The sequence below is a fragment of the Dromiciops gliroides genome, chromosome 4 (assembly GCF_019393635.1).
Source record: "Dromiciops gliroides isolate mDroGli1 chromosome 4, mDroGli1.pri, whole genome shotgun sequence".
In the NCBI taxonomy this organism is placed as follows: domain Eukaryota; kingdom Metazoa; phylum Chordata; class Mammalia; order Microbiotheria; family Microbiotheriidae; genus Dromiciops; species Dromiciops gliroides.
Window position 1 is genome coordinate 342,007,420 of NC_057864.1, and position 27,148 is coordinate 342,034,567.

Here is a 27,148-nt window from a genome sequence, read left to right on the forward strand (position 1 = left end):
CTTTTTGTTATAAACTTACCTTTTGATAAAGGACTGATATCAGTTGCTTCGGGTAGCATATCTAGACGTCTTCTCTGTACTATGGGTGTACTATGAAGGCAATATGAATCACATTTTCCATTTTTTGCTCTAAACTGACACGGAGACTTAGTTTGAGTCTCCTGGGCCTCATTGTTGGGGTTCTCCTGTATGCCATTTTTAGCTAGTTTTGGAAAGTTTTCCAGAGGGGAGGGAACTCAGTTCTTTAGGTGATGGGTTTGTGTTGTGCATCTTACAGGACTTGTCATCTACATCTATAATCTGGAATTTGGGGATGCTGCTTGTTGCCAGGGAGGAAGTACTGGAGAATCTGGGGAACTGTAACTAACATAATAATCCTCATCCTCATCTTCATCTTTTCAGGCTCCCCTGCCAAAGCCACAAGTGGCAGTGTCCGACTTTCAACTGTAGTTCTACTACATTCTTACGGAATTAAACTCTGAGACTCGTGTAGTAAGTTTGGAATTACATAAGTCTTCCTTCAATCCTGTTGTGGAAGGGGACTACATGTAAGACAGTATCATTCTGGGGAGGCACTACAGGTCTGTCACCTTGGTTAACTGGATAGCCTAAGTTCTCAGTGGATTTACTATTTTCAGTTGGCTCAATTTTAGGCAGTTTCTTGGAAACGTTCATACTCTCTCTTTGGCTTGAAGCCATGCTTGAACCATTTGGGGGCTTGGGGCACATTTACAAGGCATAATGATAATTTTTTTATCTTCTATAGTTTTATGGCTATTATTTGATCCTTTATTGGCCACTGTCTGGCCATTACGAGGTGGTGATCCAGGTCTCGGATTCTGAGTCATTGCTGAGAAAGCTGTTTTCCACAGTCTTAATCCTTCAAGGGAAAAGTCTCCTTCAAATTCAGCCAGATCATTTGGAAGCCTGGTTTCTACCATGAGAAGTCGTCCTCCAATCTCCCTGAAATGAAAGCATTTAGTTCTTTGCCTTAAAGGAAAATAGTAAAAAATTTCATTCCTTACCTATTGGGATAGTAATAAATCCTTTGTAAACTCAATGAAACCCTCCCAAATTTTCTATTTTTACTCAGATATTTTAAAGAGTCTGCAGGATCAATATGCTTTTCAGTTTTCAGTACAAGTGTATGAATATTGGATAGGATCCTCTAGAAAGCATCTGTCCCTCAGGGAAGATAGTGGTTGTATATCCTCATAATTTACTGAATAATTTATATGCTTTTCTACTTAAATCTAATAACTTTGGGAGAGATGGGCTACCACCAATAGAAGGTTCAGCATCAGGTTCCTACTATTGCGTGCTTTAGGTTATCAACTACAGGTTAAAAATAAGAGGAAATGTCTTAGTTGCACTACCAGCTTTTACATTTAGCCTTTCTCTACTTTTTTCCCTTCTCTAGGCATGACCCCCTTTTTAAGCTCTCTTAATTATTACCTATCACTACAACTATCAATCAGTTCATTTGTATTATATAGGAGGGAATTTTAGGATTTAGTATGTAAAATATTAGATATAATCTCAAATCATTCAAAGACTTAAGAGTTGGAAGACAAGCTGTGGTTGAGTCCAATGTTTTGCCCAATTCAGGAAATACATATGCCTTAATAAGCAGGAGTTTTTGACCTAATATCCATAAGCTTACTTTAAAAAAACAACAACCTGATAACTATATTTTGTTATAATTAGTTTCCCTTGTAATTCTATTTATTTTATTTATCCATTTAAAAACATTTTTTCTGAGAAAGGGTCCATGGGTTTTACCAGGTTGTCAAAGGCAGCACAAAACAAATTAAGAACCTCTGCATTATAGCAACCTGTTTAAGTATCTTCAGTGATGGGAATATAGTTCACTATGAGACAGCCTGCTTTCACTGTTGAGAAGCAATAAATGTTTTTAATTCTCCCCCGCCCCCTTCTTCTAGACTGCTCTCCTCACCAAGTTCTGTCTAATTTTAACCATACTCAGATTCTCTGCTAAATTCCAACAACTTCTATTCTATTGATTGCTCTGGCCAGAAGAAATCCTGCTCCGTCTTTTGAAGTACTATAGAGCTTTTGTACTTTAATATTATTCTACTTAACATTATTTAATTTTATATAGTAAAAGTTGAAGCTCCTTCTATCATTTTCTGTGTAAGTCTTTCTAGAACTCTTCCTGTCCTGCTCTGAATATGCTCTGTCAATTCTACTTCTAGCTCCCAGGCTTCATTGACTGAATTTTTTCTTTTTCTTTTGGTCTGAATGCAAGGTCAATGGTTTTTTTGGCTTTAGATCATCTTGGGCTCATCATTTAACAACATCTAATGTTTTTTTGGGGGGGTGATGGTAAGGGGAAAATTTGGTAGATTTATTTTTGTCTTTTCATTTTTTATTTTTTAAAGGCAATGTAGCAATTAGTGGATAGATATGGCTTAGGAATCAGGAAGGCTTGGGTTCAAGCCCTTTATCTGAAATGTATTGTTTGTGTGATCCTGAGCAAGTCATTTAAGTCCTCTGTAACTCATAAACTTTCTTATAACTCTAAGTGTAGGAAAGGTGCTGACCTATGTTGGAAGAAGAAATCCCTATACCAATTAAATTACATGTCCAGTCCAAAGTACATTTTATTTTACTGCTTTCTATCTTCTTCCCACATACCTTATTTATTATCTAAGATAATTTCTAGCAGGCTGTTCAACTCAGCTTCTCTATTCTGGATCAACTAATTTTACATACACTCTAACATTATAAACTTTTTTTGCATAGTTTTTTTTCCTTTCATTCATAATATTCTTTCATGGTGCCTGCTTAATTCAAGGGATTGCACTTTGCATTATGATTCCTGCATATATGTGATAATATCTTTGATGATGTATCTTTTGTTGTGCAATTCTTGAAATCTCAGAGTTAAAAGAGATTGGAGTAGCCATCTGACCCAACCCATACCTGAAAAAGGAACCCCATTAAAATCACATGTATGAGAAATGGTCACCTAACTTTTGCTTCAAGACTTCCAAAATGGGAAGGGAAGACCTATTATTTAGTTATGTGGTCCAGTTAAAAACCTATAATATTTGGTTAGTAATAATAAGATTAGAGTGTAGGAGAGAGAGAAGAGGGCTGGATATATAGATGTGACAGTCATTTGAATAGAGATGATAATAGAACTCATGGGAATTGATGAGGTCTCAAAATGAGAAACTGTAGAGACATGAGGACTCAGGAAAGAATTTTGGAGGAAAATCAACAGTTAAAGGGGTGTGATATGGCTGATGATCCAGCAAAGGAAACAGAAATTAAGCAATTCAATTGGACAGATAGGAAGGGAAACAAGAGAGAGCACTGTTACTAAAACACAAATATTCAAGAGGAGAATGTGGTCAACAGTATTGAATACTGCAGTGAAATCAAGAAGAATGAAGACTGACAAAAATTTGGCAATTAGGAGTTCTGCTTAATCTCTGTTTCCTATACTGGATCATGAGCCATATTACACCACTTTACTGTCCTTATGTCATCTTCTCTATCCCTAAGAAGTGATCATGCAATCTCTAAAGACTTGCAGAAAAACACAATACCTCTGTAATAGTTGGATTCTACTTTTAAAGAATTCTAACACACTTTTTTGGGGGTGGAACAATGAGGGTTAAGTGATTTGCCCAGGGCCACACAGTCTAGTAAGTGTCAAGTGTCTGAGGCTGAATTTGAACTCAGGTTCTCCCGAATCCAGGGCCAGTGCTTTATCCATTGCACCACCTCGCTGCCCCCTCTAATGCACTTTTGAAGGACATTTATACTTTACTTCTAATCCTTTAGAATTTTTCTCTAAGATATGAAACCATATTCAAACCAACTTTTACACCCCCCTGCCAGAACTTGCCTTTTTCCTGCAGTTGATTGCCTGAATTACATGTCCTCCACTCACCTCCTAGAATCTCGTTTCCTTCAAAACTCAGCTCAAGCGTCACCAATTATGTGAGGCCTTTCTTAATCCTCCTACCTACTACTGCACCCCAAATTACTTTGTTATTTATATGTGTATGTGCTGTTTCCACTGAGATGGGACAGCATGGTACAATAGGTACAATAGAAAAAGCAATGGAAGAGTCAAAGAGGACAGAGATAGGAACAGGGACTGGACTTATGATTTCACAGACGTAGGGAATGACAGGGCCTGTTCTGTAATGTACTACTTATTTGAACTTGAGTAAATCATTTAACCTTTGTATGCCTAAGTTTCCTCAACTGTAAAACAGGGAGTTAGAATAGATGTCAATGATCCCTTCTAGATAAAAATCTATGACCTCAAGACAGAATGTAAGCTCCTTATGGGTAAGAGCCATTTTGTTTTTGTATCTGTATTCCTAGTGCCTAGGCATTAGTGCAGAATGTCTAAAATATAGGAGGCATTTTATGTTGATTTCCTGACTGAATTTACATAGCTCCATTAAATTTCTTATGTTGTAATAGATTAATTCCCATAATATTCCTTTTACATCAAACAATTTACTTGTTTCTTAAATTAAGAATGAATGTGCTTGGTAAAAATCCTTGCTATTATGTTTCAGTACAATGCAGGTACCAAAACCTCAAACAGAGGTTCCTATATTAGGAATTCCTTTAAAAAATCAGAGCTCTTCTATAGCACAGATAGATCTTCTAAGAAATTCCTTTAAAATTCAGACGTCTTCTATTGTACAGATAGATTTTTCTATAAGCTGTTAATAAAATGTCTTGGGTCATTATTCAAGATAACAATGAGGAAGACATGATGATAATTTGTTCTTGAAGGTGGGTCTCTTGGTTGCCTGGGATAATAAGACATTCATAATGAAGTCTATTCTCAGTGCTTTGTTTTTAAAAAAATAATGAAGACAATCCTTTTTTATTTTTTAGTTCCTATATCCCCACTTCCAAAGTAAAGTGTTTGAGAGAAGTTTTGTTGCATTTTCTAATGGGTTACTATCTTTGTTCACTACTGAATTCTCTTCAAACTCTCCAGAGTTTCAAGTTTTAATTTCTGATACTGTTCTATGTTTAGGACTTACAGGTGAATATTGTGGTAAAATTAATTCAAAGAATGTACATCTTATTCTTGTTGCTAACTACGTAATCTAATTCTTGTAATGTATTGGTTTTTTGAAGCTCACTAGAATGTTGCTTCCTTTCTACCTTATGGTCCATTTTGATTAATGTATCCTTTTCTATTATATCTATGCATACCTAACTAGTCAATTTTATCATGAACTTGGGTGGATTATTTTTATGCACTAAATCTTGATTTTTATTATATCCTTAATTTAGTCATATCAATGAAAATAAGTCACTTTACATGTAAAAAATGATCTCACCTAAGGCATTAATAAATGACCTATACATTAATGGTGAATAGGGTAAGAGGACAACATTTGGTCCATGTTAATATCTCATGAAGTAAATCTGAACTGCAAAAAATATTCTCAAGAGCCTTTTTTCTTATACATTTATACTTTGGGACCAGATGTCAGTCCTAGCATAGTCTCTATGGAAACCAAAGCAAATTTTTCTGTGTAGTGAAAAACACTTACAAGACTATGTCCTACAGTGTTTACAGAGTGAGAAGAGACTGCATAGAGAAGTTTCTGTTTCCTTACTGATAATTTTGGGGGCAATAAGATCAAAAGTTCAGTTCAATCATATAACATAGAGGGACCCCACAATTCTGAAACAAAGATACCAGCATTTGCTGTAGAACTAAATAACTGGAAACAAAAACTCTCTCTCTCTTTTTTATTCGGGGCAATTGGGGTTAAGTGACTTGCCAAGGGTCACACAGCTTGTAAGTGTTAAGTGTCTGAGGCCCAGGGCTGGTGTTCTATCCACTGAGCCACCTAGCTGCCCCGAAAAACTCTTTTAAAAGAATAGTGTCATAAGTTTAGGAACCCCCATAGGAAGCTGAGAGAGAGGGACTCTGTTGGAGGGAACAGAGTATGTTGGAACTCTTTCTGTATGTTACAGAAACACTTAGTGCTATTCTTCATGGAAAAGTTGTATGGGAAGGTATTATTAGGGATAAAGAGGGATAACCAAATATATACTGAGGCATTCAATTGTTATAACCACAAATGATTTGAAAAGTAGTTCTTAAAAGTTCCTTCTAGTCCTGTATAAGAGGTCTTCAGCAGCGTTATTGCCTTCTATAATCAACATCTAGTACTTGCCATTAAGAAGGAGAAGTAATGGAAAAAGACAGGGAGGTAAGAATTGAGACTACCAGTTTTATCAATCTTTATCAGCATCATCATCATCAGATGGCATTTATTAAGTGCTTCAAGATTTGCAAAGCACCTCATAGACAGTATTACATCTTAGTCTCACAGCTCTGTATTATTAACCATATTTCTTATGTACTACGGAAGAATTATATGTCAGAAGCACAAGTATTTGTACTAACCCCAAATCTAACAATGGAGCAAACTTTAAAATTTTTTTCCTTTAGGACCAAGATTGTTATTTAATGGATCTTAATATTCCTCTAGAGAAGGGAGCATCTATAGTGGAAGGTTGAGCCTTATGGTAAAGAAGAAATGGTTCAAGTCCCACTTCTGACACATACAAGTTATTTTATCCTGGCAAATAGTTTAAAGCCTCAGTGCTCTAGTCCTCTCTCCTAGACTTAGACACTGAAGAGCAGATAACCTGTGGTGCTAGAGTTTCCTTTGTCAGGAGTTCCCTAGTCCAATGGAATCACAGGTCTGGACCAAAAAATAAAATAAAAATAAACAAAATATAGCATGTACCACTGTACTACTGAGTTGTGAAACATTAAATTCGCTAAAAAAATGAAAGGATGATTGATGATAGATGTCGAGCCAGAAGTGAACTTAAAGATATCTATCAAACCCTCTCACAATATAGATGGGGAAACCTGAGGCCCAGAGAGGGATAAGTTGACTTGTCCATGGTCAGAAGGTAGTAACAGGCAGAAGTGAAAATGAATCCAGGTCCTCTGAATTCAGAACCAATGCTCTTTGCAATGGGTCCATCAAAGTGCTATAGAAGTGTACAGAATTGATTTTAATAATAAACATAATAATTGATATTTCATAATTCCTGATGTTATATAGCACTTTGTTATTTTAAAAATATCTTCATATACATTATTTCACTTGATATTCACAATAACTCTTTTAGGCAGGCAAGACAGGTAACTCCATTTAAAAAATAGTAAGTGAAGAAAATAAGTCTGTTGGGAAGTTACTTGCCCAAATTTATCAATGGGGTAGGTAAGTAGCAGAGTTCATTCCATGGTTCTTCTGACTCATAGTCCACTGATCTTTGTATCATCCCTCATTACATAGTACTAAATATGGGGTCCAACAGTCAGTACATACACTTTTTGGGGGAGGGTGGGGCAATGAGGGTTATAGTGACGTGCCCAGGGTCACACAGTAAGTGTCAAGTGTCTGAGGCTGGATTTGAACTCAGGTCCCTCCTGAATCCAGGGGCCACTGCCTTATCCACTGCAACACATATCTGCCCCCCCATACACTTTTATATACCATACAAATAAATTAATCTGACTACATGTAGTACCCAGTAATCCCTAGAGTTATGAATGCTCATAAAAGCATTATTTTTTCAACTAATGAACATTTATTTACTAAGCAAAAAAAAAAAAAATAGGAGGACTTATGAAATATGGGGCAGCTAGGTGGTACAGCAGATAGAGTGCTGGGCCTGCAGTCAGGAGGATATGAGTTCATCTAGCCTCAGACACTTTCTAGATGTGTCACTCTGGGCAAGTCACTTACCACTCTTTGCCTCAGTTCCTCATTTATAAAATGAGCTGGAGAAAGAAATGGCAAACCATTCCACTATCTTTGCTATAAAAAGCCTAAAATGAGGTCACAAAGAGTTGGATACGACTAACTGACTAAACAACAACAAATATAAATATCCATTGTGTTAATTATTTGTATGGCATTTGAAAATTTTCAAGCACATTTCAAAATTCAGTATTAGAATGGTATATGTTTATGTATTGTTTTCATATTTATTTTTTGGTTCAGACCTGTGATTTAATCAGTGTGGGTACTCCTAATAAAGGAAAACTCTCTATAAATACTCTTGGCTGGGGTGCTAGCCTCTGGGAATACATAGGAAAAAATGAAACAGCTCCTTTCTTCAAAGTCCTTATTAATAATACCTATTCATAGTGATAAGGTTAAAAAGACTGAAATAAGGTGGAATACATCTAATGACAATGAATGTGATGCTATACATTACAGTTATTCATGTGTTTAAGTCACAAATTTTTTTAAAAAGGCATTAACATTTTACCTGGGTTTTTCTGGTGCATCAGAAGGATTACTGCAAAATGGTTCTTGGTAAGTAGTTTCTGCAAGGTCATGATCTAATAAAGTTGCCATAATTTCTTCCCGACTTGGTGGGGACATAAGTGGTTTCAGAATATGAGCAGTTCTAGGTGTGAAACTACCATTTTTAGATTGTGAAGGAGAGCTGGTGGATCTTGGTGAACTATCTGGAGTTGGTGTTAACATCTCATTATTTCTTGTAACATATAATTCTAAGTCTTCTGAAGCTGCATCTACAAGTTCACCATCTGGAGAAGATAATATTGCAGTAAAAGAGGTATTGATGGAATCAAGGGACTGTCCTGTGTCAAAAGAAGCTTCTTTTTTAGTGTGGCTTTGAATCCAGTCTGAATCGCTTGGCTGTGGAAGGCTAAGAAACACTTCTTTGCTTACCGAATTCCTACTCAATATCGCTTTCTCATTTACACAGTCACCTGGCTGCTGGACACAGAAGGAATCCATTATTGAATTAGATCGAGTTGGTAGGGGGTGTAAATTGTTTTTCCACTGATTGTGCCGATGATTCTCATTGCTTTCTATTGGTGGCTTATCAAATAGTTCAGGACTTAAAGCACTAGATCTAATCCATGAGGTTGGGTCTGCTGAATGATGCTTGTTTTCATCACAGTTCTGATTATCATGACTTAAAAACTCATTTTCAGTGGTTTGTGCAGGAAAAAGATCTTGAACTGCATCACTTAGAAACTTCTGTGGCAAATTCTGATCAGCTGGTACAAACTGACTTCCTGAATAGAAACTGCAAAATCCAGTTTGCCCTATGGTATTAATATCAAAATTATAATTATGTTCTGGTGACAAGCTATCTTCAAGTGAATAACAGCTTTCAAAACCTGGATCTGAAAAAAAGATGGGACTATCATCAGAAACTGAGTGATCTATTTGACCTGTGTTCTGCAAATTCAGAGAGTCTAATTTTAAAAGTTTGGGGATTTTTTCTTTAGGTTTTGTAGTTCTTGGAGTTCGAGGTTTTCTTGGAGATGTTACTGATCGTGATCTTTTGACTGCTTTATTAGGCTCGAGAGAACAAGAAACACTTCTGTTCAGTTGAGGTTTACTTGATAATGGGTCTTGCATAACATGTGCATTTTGTGCTTTCTGCTGTCTTTTCTGGAGTAATTCTTTCAGAACTGCTAATCCAGATTGTCCTTCCCCAAATGTAGCTGCTGAGACATTTCGATTTTTACATTGAGAAAGTGCCTTAGTTTGTGAAATTGCTTCTGACAGTGATCGTTGCTTTACTCTTTCAGGTTTGAAACTGGACATATCCAAAATAAATCCTCTCTGTTTTTGCTCCCAAGCTATTTGTTTTATTGGACTTCTCAAGGAAGTTACAAAGCAACTGCTAGGCAACTGAAGAGATCCATGGTTTTCTTCAGAGGTTATGTGTACAGGGGAATAAGGATCACTGTGCTTTGATGGTTCTGGCATGCAAACAATGTGCTGTTGACTATCTTTGCAATGCAGAAAATTAGGGGCATGGAGCTGATCTGATTTCACTGAATCTAGGGAGTTATGATGTTCATTTAATTTTCCCACAGATGATGACAAATTTTTTTTTTGTGAATTTCCATTTTCTTCTGTCTTTGTAGACATCATACCCAAAGATAACTGTGTATTCTGTGTTACCTGAGACAAATGGTTGGAAAGGTCAAATATATTACTTTGAATCAAAGTTGACTCCTTTATGCTAAAAACAGCACTTTGATTATGGGACCGTTGAGCATTAATTTTTGATAACTCCTTTCCAGGACCTATAGGTGTAGAAACTACTGATGAACAGAAATCATCATGTGGAGAAGCAAATGCTTGCAAATCTATGGACTTCTTATTTTCTAAAGAAGAAGGAAAGCAGCCAGGTGACTTCTGTTGTACATTAACTATCGAGGGTAGTGGAGTTGAGAGGGGATGTATGGTAGCAGGGCCAGGCAGAGATACATCTTTCTGTTTATGAAGTGACTGGGAACCTCCAAAGTTGTCTGAGATCGCAGAGAGATCTTGGTGTTTTAGTACAAACTTAACTTCAGCACTAGTTTGCGTGTTTATTTTTTCATCTTTAAATGTCATGTGCTTCCTCGGGGTGCTGCCTTTTTCACCTGTTTTTTGTTTCTGCTTTGCTCTAGGTTTCTTCCTTCCATCCTCTCCTGGCTTACGAGTTTGAGTTCGTTTATTCCTTTTCTTAGTAACTACAGAGGGATTAACAAGTTTTGTTTTTGATTTCTTAACCTGAGCTTTTGCTCGACTATTTTTTCCCATACTGGAATTAATAGCCTTGCTGTTACATATATTAGGACCCTTAAAAAGCAATGCTTCCTTGTCCGAAGCAGCTATAATCTCTTCAGCTCTTGGATCTGTGGGAGACCAGCAGCGAGGTGGAGAAGAATTCACGGGACTTGTGCTTCTCTCAGAAAGAAAACCAAGTTTAGACATAACATCACTATAAGTTAAGTCACAGTCTTCAGTTTCAGCATTATAAGATGGTGATGGAGGGGAAAGAATAGTATGTGACCGTTTTTTCCTAAAAGACAACGTTCTTTTAATATTTTTGTTATTTGTCTTCTGCTGTTTGCCAGGTTTTTTCTTTGCTGACTTATGTTTTGCTTTCCTTCTATGACTTTTCTTTGGTGTTAATGGATAAATGGGGTATTTGGTTGCAGGGGAGTCAGGAACTTTTGGCCAAAAATCCTTCAAAGGTGCAAGCTTTTTATATAGGTCCATTTTTTCCTCTGTAAGTATTACCTGTTTCTCCTTAGAATCTATTTTTCCTAGCTTAACAAGCATATTTTTTCTCCCTCTAAATCTATTAATAATGATATACTTAATAATGACAGGTGGCAGTTTTTTAGACATTTTCCTCCTTTTTCGAGATTTTAGAGATCCATCCAAACTTTCACCAATCTCCATGGACTGAGGTAGGCTAATTTTTGAGTTGTGTGTAACAAAGCTTGACTCACTATCTTCAGTCTCATAATTTACTTTACGTTTGGCTCTAAGTGTGTATTTATTTCCAAAGAGTCCAAAAGATTGCTCAGATTCCAAAGTTCCATCTCCAAAGTGACAGTCAATACAACTATCAGCAGGTGGTTTATTTTCAAAAGCTTCATGAGCAACTCTAATTACATCACTAGATAGTGCATCATCTTTTTCAGAATTAGTACTACAAGAATTACCTTGCATATAACAACTTTCCTTTGTGGACCCAATATCACTGATACTGGTAGGATTCTCCTGATGATCTATAAGTTTCTTTTTATTTAGCTTTAACCGGGATTGTTTGTTGCCAGGTTGCAGTTTATATGTTACAGGGGATAGTTTTTGTGGCCTACTAAGACAATTAGAAAGAACAACGCTTGGAAAAAACATATAATGTGCTGCTTGCTGGCTGAGGCTTGGTTTTTCAGTCTTATGTTCTTGAAATTCTTCATACCTAATTTTAAGTTTATTGATTCCACCTTCATCATTGGCACTTTCTACAGAATGCACCATAGTTCTACTCTCCCCTGAGCAAGACACTAATTCACAATTTTCAGTTAATGACGAAGGAAAAAAATTATTTAGAGCTGTGCTGTTTCCTTTCTCAGTTCCTTCAGAGGATAGCTTATTTTTTGAGTGACTCAAATCAGAAAAGTTGAAGTTTTTCCCCAATGTATTTTCACTAATGTGGCGACTCATATGCATAAAAGAAGCATCCTTTTCTATCTTTCTAATGCTGGTATACTTTCTACTTGGTATTTGTCTATTCAAAGATGAAATATCTTCTTCATAGTCAAATATACTACTTTCACAGGAAGAAACTGTAAAGATTTCTTTCTTGCTACTTTCTTTATGAGAGTTTTCAGAATGGACGTTACTGCTTAAAGATCCTGGGTACTTCATGGGATAAGTGCTTTCATTTGTAAGAGAATGGACTGTGTGGTCAGGTCCTGTCTCTATGCTGTTTGGCTGTGAAAGGTCTTCCATTAAATCCTCCTTATTCAAAACATGGGAAGAAAGGGCACTTGTGTGTTTACATGGAAAGGTAATTTTAGCAGAAGATGGGGGTTCTAATGTAGCAGCATCTTTGTGAAAGATGGAGGTCTTAACCGACATTTTGCTTGTTGCAACAACAGAGGAGTGAGTTCGGGAACTTTCATTGTCCAATGGATTGTCTGTAACAGAAAATAAGTTAATTATTTTAAATTATCTCTCTCAAGATCTACTTTAAAATATCTCTTTCACATAAGATACAATCATGATGAAAGGAACTACACAAAATCAAATACTTATGCTACGTTACAACTCACATCAACAACAATCCACTGTTAAGAAAACTTGAAGACCAGAAATTATTAAAATGTGCTTAAAGACAATACACCTCCAGCATTTCCCTTAAATCTTTCCCACACATTTTCCTCTTTTTTCTTATGAAAGGCAGTATGGCATAGTGAATAGAAGGCTTAGCCTCAGGGGTAGGAAGACCTGGATTCCAGTCTTGCCTCTGATACACCCTGAGCAAGTCACTTACCTTCTCAGGGCCCATAGGAAGCAGTGCAAGATGCACTTACAGAAGAGTTGCTAATCTGTATTTGTGGATGGAGTTAGTTTTTTTCATTATAATGATGAAATCAGAGGATAAGAACCTCTCCTCCCTCCCTAATGTTATTTTTCTTTACATAATCTAGGAAGTTCAAATGCTAAATTTTGTTTTATCACTTTCTCCTAATTACTTTGTTGCTGTTGTACAGTTGTGTCTAACTCTTTGTGACCCTGAATGAAGTTTTCTTGGCAAAGATACTGGAGTAGTTTGCCATTTCATTCTCTAGAAGATTAAGTCAAACAGAGATTTAGTGACTTGCCTAGAGTTATACAGCTAGTGAATGTCTAAGGCTGGATTTGAACTCAGGTATCCCTGACTCCAAGCCTTATCGACTTAGCTACCCAGTTGCCTCCTAATTACCTAACAACAACAACAGCAACAGATGATCCTCCACAAAGGTCAGCTTCTCCTCAATGTGCAGCATTCTTCTACCTATATCCTCTTAAAAGTGTAAATGTGCTCAGACAATGTGACCTAATTTTAATATTAGGAAGGTAAATCTGCTAAAGAATTATCACTTAAACCTTACCAGGGGACAAGAATAAATAATTTTTTATTATTTTTTGTTTGGATTCATTGTTCTTTATTGACCACTTAATCAAGATGCTTATATACTGTTGGGTAGACACCATGATACAAAATGAATACAAGGTAATTAGGGTGAGAGGGCATAATAGTTGAGTCAGAAAGGGCTTTATGTAGAAGGCTGGGCTTGAGCTCAGTTTTGAAAGAAATAGGATTCTACAAAGTATAAGTGAGGAGGGAGTACATTCTAGGCCTGGGGGAAAGCTGGTGCAAAAGGCACATAATTAAAAACGAGCTGTGTTAAATCCCATCATCCTGTAAACATATAACCTATATTGGATTGTTTGCCATCTTGGGGAAGGGGGAGGGAGGGAAAAAAAATTTGAAACTAGAAATCTTATATAAACAAATGTTGAAAACGATCTCTATATGTAACTGGAAAATAAAATACTTTTATGAAAAAAAAATCTTATCATCCTAAATTTTTCCACCCTAATTTGGGGATTAGGAAAATGGAGGAAAAAAAGGAAAAATATTTCTTTTACTCATGAAACTTAAAATTAATTTAGTCCTAATGCCTCTTTACATTATTATTTCAAAATGGAAGAAAAATTTTCAGATGCTCTCTAAACCAGGTATTGATTGAGGAATAATAAGTAGGCTATTTTTCTTCTTTCCTTTCTAAATTATATGACCAGAAATGAACTCAGACACTTACTAGCTCTGTGACCCTGGGCAAGTCACTTAATCCCAATTGCCTTAAACATCTGGGGCCATCTCTAGTCATCTTGCCACTGGACCTTAGATGGCTCTGGGAAGAGAGTCAAGCTGGTGACCTTGCCAGCCCTCCCTCACTTAAATCCAATTCACTGCAAGTCACAACTCGCCTCCTCATGTCAGTGATCCTCTTTGAGAACGAAGGACAAACAATAACAACATCATGACCAGAGGAGCAGATACCTAGAGCTGGAAGGTATCTCAGAGGTCATCGAGTCCAAAGCTGCGTAAACTGGGGGTGTGTCCCCCCCCACACACACATATACTCACACATGGATATATGGTCGCATAACTGAATGTGGGGGGTCGTGAAAAATTTGGGTAACTAGTAAAAGGTTATGCACACTTAATTTTATATACCGACATACCCCGGGTTGTTAAAAAACTTCTTGGGCAAAAAGGGGCATGAGTGGGAAAAGTTTAAGAAGTCTTAACCTAGTCAAGTTTCAGATTTTGGGGGGCGAGGGGTAATTTACATGGTTGTAGTCATTTTGTTTACTGTTTATCTGGCCTAATTTATTCTGCACCATTTCACACAAGTTTTCCTATGATTCTCTGAATTCTTCATTGTTTCTTAAAGCACAGTAATATTCTATTATATCAGGGCAGCTAGGTGGCACAGTGGATAAATAAAGCTCTGGCCCTGGATTCAGGAGGACTGAGTTCAAATCCAGCCTCAGACACTTGACACTAGCTGTGTGATCCTAGGCAAGTCACTTAACCCTCATTGCCCCGGCCCCCCCCCCCAAAAATCTATTATATTCATGTACCAAAATTAGTTTAGGCATTCCCAATCAATGATCATTTACTTTACTTCCAATTCTTTGCTACTCAGCTCCTAAAGAAAACGTTGCTATGTGTATTTTGGGGCTTTTCTTTATGTTTTTGACCTCTTTGGGGTATAGGATATCATTTAGTTCAACCTCCTCATTTTATAGTTAAAGAAACTGAAGCCAAGGGAGGTTGAGTGACTTGCTCAAGATCAAAAGGTAAAAAGGGTCGGATTTGAACCCACATCTTTCGACTCTAAAGCCAGGGGTCTTTCCATTGTACCAGTTGAAAATACATAAAGTCTATGGAAAAAATGCCTCAAAAATCGTATAACATTTTAGAAAGAGTCAGGTATACATTCTCTTCCAAAGGAGAATATATTCAGGAGATAGAAGGAAATGTATACAAGGCAATCTGCACCTTTTAAAACTATATTATATTAAAAAAAAACTATATTATAAGCCTGGTGTTAGTGCTAAAGGTCCAAGGATTATTTTTCTTAAAGTCAAAAAACTTCAAAATAGCTTTGTGTTCACTTACCACTGTTTTCATCTGCTGTTCCATCTAACTGAGGTATAGAAAGATTAGCCTGAAGCAAACTGTTACCACACTCCATTCCATTTCTTCCTCTGAAGAAGAATCTTCTCTCTTCAGTTGAACTTCTATGATATTCTGCATGGAGTCTAGAGAAGATTAAGATTTATTCATCGGTATGTACCACAGGAAAAAACTTTATACTTTAGACTCAAAGAAAATAATTTACCATAGGTAATGCAATTCAATAAAAAAAAAGTATGAAAATTTTAATTTCAAAACAAAATGAGAATAGCTTCCATCACTTTCTTTTGCTTTACTTGTATGTCTACTGTATTAACTTAAATCAGCTCTAATAAAATATACATAAGTGTTTTCTGAAAGCAAAGCATTGAGACAGTATTTTTTTTAGATATATTTTAATTTCCCAATTAGTACGAAAAAATAAGTAAACATTCTTTTTTTTTTTTAAGTTTTGTAGCTCTAAATTTCCTTCCCCCTCCCCACTACTGAAATGGTAAGATGTCTGATACAGGTTATACATAGTTAATCATGTAAAACACAATACCATATCAGTCATTTTGTGGATGAAAACTTGAACAACAACAAAAAAGCAGAAAGAAGTGAAAAATAATATAATACTCAGTCTGTATTTAGATGCCATCACGGTTCTTTCTCTGGAGGTGGATAGCATTTTTCAGAGGATAAATCTTTTAAACAATTATATTTTAGTACGATATCCATTTTATGAGTACTAATCCCTCACTATAATAGAAAAAATATTATAATTCGCTACAGCAGAAATACATAGCAGATAAATACCCATCAGAGAAGCTCAGGGTATTGTCAAATGTTGATTCCAGCCCCAATGTGGAGTTTCTGTTATGGTAGAGCAAACTACATTTTGCCTAGACTAATAATTCTCCCAATTGTGCGTCATATATGTGAATGCCATCATGGAGAAGATCTAAGGGAGTAACAGTTGAAAAGTTCATCTGGTATAATTTAACTCAATCCAATGTTCTTACCTACCAAAATATTTTTAAAATCCTGATTTGTATCCAGTTTGGTATCACTCTCTCCAGCTTTGTGTCATCATCTACAACTTTGTTAAACATACCATCTATGCCTTTATAAAGTCACTGATGCCTTTTGGTGTTTATACTACGGGTATGTCAATGGTTCCTCCCCCACCTCCACTGCCACCACCCGTGTGTGTATATAAAAAGACATGTATATATGTGTGTGTACACACACACACACCCTGTCCCCCAATATCTCTGGTATCTTTACCAATTTTTCAGTTATTCGGGGCTTAATTTGTCTTTTGGTGATCTTTTCATTTACATTGTTGGAGCTGTACATATGAACATAAGCCTAGAGCTGGAAGAGCCTTCAGAGGGCATCTAGTTCAACTCTCTCCTTAGAAAAAGTAAGGGCCTAAAGAAGCTAAGGGACCTTTTCAAGGTCACACACCAGGTTAAATAATAGAGATGGAATTTGAACCTTGGTCCTGACAAGAGATTCAGTGTTCTTTACACTGCCCCCCCATTCTATTTATTTTGTTCCATATCAGTTCATAAAAATCTTTTCACGTGTCTTTGAATTCCTCTTATCATCATTTTTTACTGTACAACAGTATTCTAGTATTACATTCATATACCATAGTTTTTCAGTCATAACCCAATGGATAGGTACCTGTTTATAGGTTTATAGTTCTTTGGTACTACAAAGAGTACCACTAGGATATTTTAGGACATAGTAGACCTTTGTTTCTGACTCTGACCTCCTTGAGGGGACTGTTGAGTCAAAGGGTATGGATGGACAATTAAGCAAATTCTCTTTTTAGTCCTTGAGATTCTGCCTATTCTTCCTAATCCTTTGAAACCCACCGTCCCCAATTTATAATGCATGTCAGACTGCTCTCGGCTTTCCTCTCCTTAATGACCAATTCGAAGTGATAGTAGTTACTTTCTTCGCAAGGTTCTTATCATTTCTTCTCTGTTGGTAAGAATAAAATTTCACCTCATTGGTTCTTCTCCTTTTTGTAGTATGAAATTATTATTGAGACAAATAACAAAATTAATGGGTGATCTACTTCTGGCAGAAGACAGCATTCCAATAGATGTTTGGATAACTAAAGTCTTCTACCAGTACTATGCTATCACTCCAAGTCAGGATTAGAATGTATTTTCTGAAACTCCTTATCCATGTTCTGTCCAGGTGGTCCTCAGTATATACTCCAATGACAACACTGCTTCTATTTTTAAGTCCATTGATCATTAACTGAATCTCTCTATTATGCTTCCCTCCTCTGGGTCTATAATTTCCTCACATGAATATGTATGGTCTTTTTTAATCACACAATGTTCTTCTATATTCCTTCACCTCTATTTTTGCCCTGCTTCTTTTGAATAAGGTATCTCCTTCCAGATCATATTTAGTCATGACTCCTCTCAAATCTCAGTGATACCTACAAGACCAAATTTCCATATGGTTTTAAAGTATCTATTTCATCTTGCTATTGGCCATATTTGTGCATTTGAGTATAGATAGCAGATGCTCATTAGTCATTGAAACTACTCTCTTCCAAAGTTATCAACAACCTCTTATTGCCAAATAGGTCTTTCTCATTCTCATCCGTTCTGGAAATCTCGGTAGCATCTGACACTGTTAATAATGCTTCCCCTCTTGTGTTTCAATATCACTCCTCTCTTGTGATTTTCTTACTTCTCTTACTGTTCTTTCTCAGTCGCCTTTGCTGTCTCATCATAGCTCACTCCCTAACTGTGAGTGTACCTCAGAGCTCTAGCATGGGCTTCTCTTCTTTCTCTATACTACTTGTGCTCTAGTGACCTCATGTTCTCATTAGAATTTATCAGTCTCTATGCTAATAAATCTCAGTTTGATATATCCAGCCCTAGTCTCTCTCCTGAGATCCATTATCAAATTAACAGCTGTTTATTTGACATTTCAAACTGTATATTCCATAGGCATTTCAAACTTAATAGGCCCCTGAAAGAATATATCTTTCTTCCAAAAGTCACTCCTCTCCTAAACTTTCCTATTTCTTTCAAGGGCATCTCATTCTTCCAAGTACCCATATATACAACCTCAGTGTCATCCTTGACACTTCATTCCCTCTTATCCTACATTTTCAGACAACTTCCAATTCATGACTTTTTTCTCCATAATAACTTCAACTATTTCTTGATGGTCACCACCCTGGTTCAGCGACTAGTTCAACTATTGTCTGGACTATTGGCCATAGACCTCTAAGTAGTCTCCCAGACTCAAATCTCTCCTAACTAATCTAGCTTCTACATAGGAGGACACCAGTGATTTTCCTAAAGCACAGATCTGACCAGGTGACTTCTCTAACTTAATCACCACATTATTTCTAGGATTAAATAGAAATTCCAGTTTGGTACTTTGAAAGGCTCTTCATAACCTGGCTCTGTCCTACCTGTTCCAGACTCATTAAACATCATTACACTATGGGCCAACCAAAGTGGCCTTACTGTCCACCTACAGACTGCTTCCATTTTCTTTCTTTGTGCATTTGCATTGGTCCCATGCATGGAAGGTATATCCTTCCTCACCTCTAGTGATATAATGAAAAAAAAAACATCCATTTCAAGCTCCCATCATTTAGTTATCACCTCTAGGGCTTTAGTTGATTGTACAAACCTCAAACAGCCAGCAGTTTGATCTGACTGTCACAAAAGCTAACAAAGTCTTAGGCTGTGTTAATAGTGTAATATTCAAAACAAAGGAAATAGTAGTTCCATTATACTTTGCACTGGTCTCACCACATATGGAACAGTGGTACTTAGTTCAGATAGCTAACTTTTGGTTACCTCATTTTTGGTAGGGCAATTAGTCTGGATTACATGTAAGAAAGGAGTGAACAGAATTGTTCTAGAAACCATATAAGGAATAGTTGGGGGAAAAAAACCCACTAGGGATAGTTAGCATGGAAAAGAGAAGATTAGGAGGGGAATGACTGTTTCTGGCAGGATCAAATTATTTTTATTAGCTAAGATCGGCAGAACTACGTGATACTGTGTGACTATGAATCACTGAATGCCATAGTCTCTGAAGAATTAAAATTAGGGTCACCCAAGAGGCAACTTAAAGTCATATGTTGGGGTGTACATTGACTGTAACAAGTTAACAATCTAGAACAGAACAAGGGAAGCAATGTATGGACATTATCAGAGAGATACATACTTAATAATAGGGAAAAAGGAATAGATACTAATGCACAACTCACTGCTACTTAAGGTGGAATTTATGCAAAAGAGACCTCAAGCTTAAAAATGAAGAACTTCTTAACAACTGAAGGGCAGCACAGAATAGGGAGAGAGAGCTGGCCTTGGGGGCCGGGATGACCTGGGTTCAATTCCCTGCCCTAACTGTATGTATGGCACCATCTGTATGACACTAGGCAAATCACCTAAACCTGCTGGAGCTCTAGGCAACTCTATATAAATAGCTGAGAAGATGCTAACTTGCATTAGGAGAGGAAATCCTTGCTAAGAACTTTTCTATACAGGGCGACTAGGTGTTGCAGTAGAAAAAGCACCAGCCCTGGATTCAGGAGGATCTGAGTTCAGATCCAGCCTCAGACACTTGACATTTACTAGCTGTGTGACCCTGGACAAGTCACTTAACCCCAAAAAACAAAAACAAACAAAACAACAAAACTTCCTACGCCCATGAAATCACAGGGATAGACACTAGCCATAGCCTTCTTAACAATTATAAGTGCCTGAAAATGGAATGACATGCTTGTGACTTCAAAGACCTCCAAGGAGCTCAACTTTGAAAACTGATAGTCTGTTTATAGGCAAATGATTCAAATACTATACAGGGCAAACATTAAATACATGCAGTGGAACAAAAATGTTCTGAAAACTCAACCAACTTTTACCCCAACTCCCTAATAACAAGAATATGCAGAAAAAAAATAAATACAAAAATGAAAAAAAAAAATTTTGGAGGGGGTGAGGCAGATGCTTAACTGGGTCGCCATTATCAGATTGTCCACAACCTATCTTGTTCTTCTGGAGACTTTTATGGTTTGAATGCCAGCTCAATATATCTTCATTTACTCTATTTGAGCTCACTGTTTTCTAATTTTATCCTGGGCTTTATTTTCACTTGATTGGCATTGTGTTATTTGTTCAGAGACTTACTTCCCTGACCTTTGAAAATGTATTTTACCTACTTTCAGAGAGAATTAGTCTCTGATTTCCTGATAAATCTGACAACCTCCTATTGAGTATCACAATGCCTTTTTGAAAATCCTCCTGGCTCACTCAAAATAAAAAACTACACTAGCAGCGTATAAGATTTATTTGTTCTTGATAAATTAAAATCTGCCTATGAAATTGTGAAAATTCTGCCTCATTCCCAATCTGTTTTTGATGCAGGTACACCCAATGATTTACTCAATATCCTTAAAACCCATAAGCTCCTACGTAACACAATATCTGTACATGTTTGCAAATGATGCACTTTTAAAAAACCTATTTTCATTTTCTTTCAAATATCTCAAAGTGGACAGGTATAATGAAGAGACACAATCAGATGTGTATGATAAAGGTTAGGGAAACGCCAAGTATGTAGAAAATGAGGTTCATGCTAGGGGTCTGGGTGTTGAGAGAAAAAATACGAAGAAAGGTAGGAGACAACCACACACGAGGAAGAAAAAGCAAACCTGAGAGCATAGAAGAGAGAATAGACTACAAAATCTACAGTGTGGCAGCAACTGAAGAGACGCTAAAACATTCAACGTATTAGATAAACTGATCACACGATATAGCCAAAAAAACTGCTAGACTGACAGTTTCTTTACTTTTCAAACAGTGGTTTGGGCATTACTGTTAACAGAACAGTTTCTGCTGTCTTCATATTTATATGCTAAGGAGGAATGATCATTGCTAAATTTATATAGCACTTGAAGTTTGCAAAGCACTTCACATGTTACCCTCACTGGAACTTCACCATCATCCTGAGAAGTAGTGGATAGATAGATAAATAGACAGAAAGAGAGATAGACAGACAGACAGATAGATGTACTATGAGAATATGTATTAGGTCAACAGCATATGCCTGACACTCATGAAGAATGAGGGTCTATGGAGAGGGAAATTGTTCAGAACGTAGTCTGAAGGAAGAGAGGGCACATTAGAGTCAATGGAAGAAACAGTTTGTGGTCAAAGAAAATAATTTTGAGAAAATAGAAAGTTAATGTGTAATGTAACAAAAATAACTAAAAAGTAAATTACCTTTTTCAGCACTATGCTCTTCAATATTGCTGTCCCACCTTTGGGACATCAGCAAACTCAGCTCATTTCTTCTTTTTCTATTTGTGGTTCATTTTCTTCATCATCACTGTTCTGGGGATTTCTAGAGCTTCCAAAGGAAGGATGTGAAGATGAAATGCCGTGTCTTTTCCCCTTGATAGCCATCACTCTCCAAACCAGCCAGAAGATGCACCAAAGACTCATCAGGACTACTGTCCACTACAAAATAAATAATAAGTGAATGACAGTAGTTTTTATTTTTCAGACAGTTCTACATTTTGAACCTTTAGCTTAGAACTACAATATATATAAAAAAGGTTTATCTTTGAAAATATGGAGGGAACTATGAATGAAGTTGAAAGAGGTTAAAAGGAGAAGAAAGCCAGTGGTTTTCAAACACACAGCCATGTATCCAGGAAATATTGCTTAGAGTGCTGTCGGTGGCAGGTGACCATTTGTTCAGATGCAGTTTTAAATTTCTTGCTGTGGAAATAATCCACGCCTCAGTACTGAGACAAATGAAAAGCCTGAGTGACAGGATTCCTGGGTAATTTATAATCATGTACTATTAGGCTAGCAAATAATCAACAAATTGATGGTCAGTGGTTCCTCTCAATAACCAAAGGCAAAACCACAGAGATCCCTGAATATTTAAATACCTTTGGAAAATGAGGTGCCCCAGATAGGTGAAAATCAATTGTGACTGGTAAGCACTTAATGAGGGGGGTGTGCATATTAATGAAGAGATGAGTCAAAGTCTTCAGCTCCTCCAGCAATCTGGACAAATGAATTCATCTCTGCTTGATTTTCTCCACATAAACTGAATTAGCCTAAATTCTAATGGAGGGTTCCAAGAACAGGGCTCATTTCCTAAGGGCAAGAATTCACCCTACAATAGATTCTGTTTGTAAGGTCTTCTAGTTGGATGGGATCCTGCCCAAGATTGCAGAGCATGTACCCTGAAGATTTGGGCAATCTCATCTATCAGTAATATCCTTCAGAAACTGATTGACTAGCCTACAGGGGCTGGTCCCTGAATGAGGAAATAAAAGGAAAAAACCTCAATCCTAATAATGGGTTATTAATATAATAGAGAAATAATAATTTCTCTCAGGACCTAAAATACTTAGTTTAACTTATAACCTTATCAAAAATATATAAGACTGAGGTATAATAAAATATTCAGAAAAAGAGAACTACCACATTATAAAAACTAGAAAGTATCTAAAAGTTCATTATAGAACCCTTTTCCTTAAGATTTAAAAGTTCCCCAGTGAAATCAGGAGCACCATAGAACTCAGTAATTATACAGAGAAAATAAAATACATGACACATGTAGTGCTGACTGGAATGTAATGCACTTTTTGTAACTGCTTTCATTACAAATCCTGAGAAATAGGATCAATGGGTAGAAACTACAAGGAGCAGATTTCAAGTAACAGCTTTCTTTCTTTTTTTTTTTTTGTGTGTGTGAGGCAATTGGGGTTAAGTGACTTGCCCAAGGTCACACAGCTAGTAAGTGTTAAGTGTCTGAGGCTGGATTTGAACTCAGGTCCTCCTGAATCCAGGGCCGGTGCTTTATCCACTGAGCCACCTAGCTGCCCCAAGTAACAGCTTTCTAACAATCTTCATTGGCTCTAAGAATTCAAGTAGATTCTGGATGACCCATGTCAGCTATACTATAAAAGGGATGGATTTCTGTATTAGAGCAAGACAGTCTTCTGCCTGAGTGATAAGAGGGAGAGAAAGACCGGATAGCTTTGTAGTCTTTCAAGGGATTCTGCTACTCAACCAGGCTACATGTGCATCTTAGGTGTTTCAAGTATATTCATTAAACATAAATTATAAAACAAGCCTGAAAAAAAAGGAATTTTCTACCTTCATTGCTTTAAATCTGCCAAATACATAATATTTAACACTAACACAAGTTTCTATTTAACAGACTAAAGGGTCATTTTGGTAGGTAAATCAAGAGTAAGATGAAGCAATTAAATGTTTAGAACTTCAGTTAGTTAATTATCTGAAGGCTTCCACCCCCAATCTATTGATCTTAGAATGTGTGCCTTTGTTCAAATCTCAGCTCAAATATTATCCCATAAATGATAAAATATTTGTAAAGCACTTAGCAAAGTGCCTGGCACATAGTAGTTACTTAATGAATATTTATTCTCCTTTCCTCTCTTTCTCCCCCATACATGGAGGGGCTTTCCTGCTTCTTCCCCACAACCACTACTACCTTTCTTCCCCCACATCTGAATTACACTTTATATATATTCTGTAAATTTTTATATGTATACCCATATTGCCACTCCCAACAGAATATAATCTCTTGGAGGGAAGGACTGGTTCATTTTATTGTCTTTTTATTCTCAGCATCTAGTACAGTGACTGGAACATAACTAAATACTTGTTGACTGATTGCTACTTTTAAATGATCATCTTGTCCAAAGAGAAGAGTTAGACATATTTGCTGGAATTGCTAATTCCCACTGTAAACAAAGCCAGAGGAAAGAAGGAAACTGCATCTAAATGGAGGGATGGGTTCATAGTTATTCTGGTTATAAATGCTAGTAGGTATTATTATTATTACTACTACAACAATAATAATATTGATTAGAATATTTTTATATAGTTGTTGCAAGAAGATTAGAGAGTTCAAAAGTCTTGCCAGTGGGAATTTGTTTACTTGCCAGAGAGAGAGGAGAGAGAGAGAGACAGAGAGAGAGAGAGAGAACGCACGAGCCAGAGTGAGCAGAACAAGGCATTATCACTTTAAAATATGAACTCCTTTGTAAAATTTTACAAAGCAAGGAGAAACAGTGGATGGCACAACTACTCTAAAGAAAGGCTTCATATTGATCAAAGATATACAAATTAAAACACCTCCGAGTATCACCTCTCATCTATCAGAGTGCAATATAACAAAAAAGGGAAAATATTGGATGCTAAGGGGGGATTGGGGAAAACTTGGACACTAATCCACTGTTGTGGAGTTATGAACAGATCCAACCATACGGGAGAGCAATGTGGAAATATGCACAAAGAGCGAAGAACTGTACATACAATTTGATCTAACAACACCACTGATAAGTTTATATCCCAAAAACATCCCAAAAAAGGGTAATAGACACTATTTGTACAAAAATATTGATAGCAGCTCTTTTGTGGTGGCTAAGAATTAGAATCAAAGGGAATGCCCATCATTGGGGGAATGACTAAATAAACTGTGGTAGATGATGGTGATGGAATATTATTGTGCTATAAAAACAAATCACAAAGGAGATGATTTCAGAAAGGCCTGGAAAGACTTGTATGAATTGATGTATAGTGAAGTGAGCACAACCAGGAGAAACATTGTGCACAGTCATAGCAATACTCTTTGATGAAGAACTTTGAAGGACTTAACTATTCTCAGCAATACAATGACCCAAGAAAATCCCAAAGGACTAATGATGAAGCATACTATCTACCTCCAAAGAATTGATATTAATTGAACAGAGACTGAAGCATGCTATTTTTTACTTTTTTCTTTTATTCAAGTTTTCTTATACAAAATGAGCTAATATGGCAATATTTACATTATTATGCATATTAAGATCTATCTGCTTACCACCTCAGGAGGGGTAAGGGCAGGGAGGCAAGGAGGATGTAGAATTTGGAACCCAAAACTTTGAATAAAAATGTTTAATATTATTTTTTTTAAAAAGAAAGACTTCAAAGAGATACAACCAAGTCATCTCAAGGGATTTATAATACTGATAAGGGCTGCTTTTTACATAGTATTTGCAAAGTACTTTACACATGTTATTTCTCATTTAATTCTCATGACATTCCTGTGGAGGTAGGATGCTATTATTATCCCCACCTTTCCAGATGGGGAAATGGATCACACAGCGGGTAAGGGTCTGAGGCAGGAGTTGAACTCAGGTCAAAACTTCATCTCTCCCTATAGGTCATTTAGCCAGGGATGATATATGTTATTCTTGTTTTGGTTGGTTTTTTAAATAACATTTGTATTTAAAATGTTTGAGTTTCTCTGGGCAGCGAGGTGGCTCAGTAGATAGAGCACGGGCTTTGGGATGCAGGAGGACCTGAGTTAAAATCTGGTCTCAGACACTTAACAATTACTAGCTGGGTGACCCTGGCAAGTCACTTACCCCAACCGCCTCAAAAATAAAATTGAGTTTCAAATTCTATCCTTCCTTCCTTCCTCCCCTCCCCCTCCCCAGGCGGTAAGCAATCAGATATAAGTTATATAGGTACAATTATGTAAAGCATTGCCATATGAGTCATTTTATACAAGAAAACTTGAATAAAAAGAAAAAAATTAAAGAAAGTGAAAAATACCATGCTTCAGTCTGTGTTTAATCAATATCAGTTTTTTCCTTGGAGGTGGATAGTACACTTCATCATTTGTCTTTTGGGACTGTCTTGGATCATTGTATTGTATTGGATCATTCACAGTTCTTCATCAAACAATATGCTGTCTCTATGTATCATTTATTCTTTTTTTTTTTTTTTTTGCAGGGCAATGGGGGGTTAAGTGACTTGCCCAGGGTCACACAGCTAGTAAGTGCCAAGTGTCTGAGGTCGGATTTGAACTCAGGTCCTCCTGATCAGGGCCGGTGCTTAATCCACTGCGCCACCTAGCCGCCCCCTGTATCATTTATTCTTAAAGTTACAAAAACATAAAGAAGCTACAAGGGTCTTAAATACCAATCTAAAAGGCTACAAAGTTATAGAGATATACACTTGGATGGATAAAACATAGAGTTAGTTCACTGGTATAATTCAGGAACACACTGTACACAATGAGCTGGGCTCATAAGTGAACAGGAGGAGGAAGGAGGGCAGGATTGCTTTTAGAAAGTTACTCAGTGCTTTTAATGATCTCAAGTTTTTCCCTGACACAAAGATACATCTTTTTAAATAATGCTCTTTTGGTGACACTGTATGGCTGTGTGTGAATCATGGAATGACATAGCTTTGAACTTTGAATTCAAGTTGAAGGTGCTCCTAAGAGCAGTACAGTGGTACACACTGTCCACCAACCAGCATACAAAAGCATCAATATAAAGATGTCATTAGAGAGATGTGTGAATGAAAAAGGTGAACTAGCAATGTGCAAAGAGGGAGGGATGCTTGAATGCTCCCTTTGTAACCACATAACAAGAAAACTAGAAGAGCCCACCAGAAATCTAGGTACTTTCCTGTGGAGGCATCACAGGAAGACACATGCAGAGATTATCTAGAAGGGGTAAGTTTCTCATATGTAT

General features: G+C 36.8%; 1 protein-coding gene across 1 annotated transcript in view; it reads right to left on the minus strand.

The window, feature by feature from the left end:
* REV3L (REV3 like, DNA directed polymerase zeta catalytic subunit) overlaps positions 1-27,148 on the minus strand; it is a 259,154-nt gene that overhangs the window by 107,180 nt on the left and 124,826 nt on the right. Inside the window, 12 exon segments of the mRNA XM_044003468.1 lie at positions 20-400; positions 403-514; positions 556-681; positions 684-963; positions 8,323-12,523; positions 15,565-15,631; positions 15,634-15,669; positions 15,671-15,696; positions 19,025-19,162; positions 21,855-21,920; positions 21,923-22,010; positions 22,012-22,091. Coding sequence (XP_043859403.1) covers positions 20-400; positions 403-514; positions 556-681; positions 684-963; positions 8,323-12,523; positions 15,565-15,631; positions 15,634-15,669; positions 15,671-15,696; positions 19,025-19,162; positions 21,855-21,920; positions 21,923-22,010; positions 22,012-22,091 — 5,601 coding nt within the window.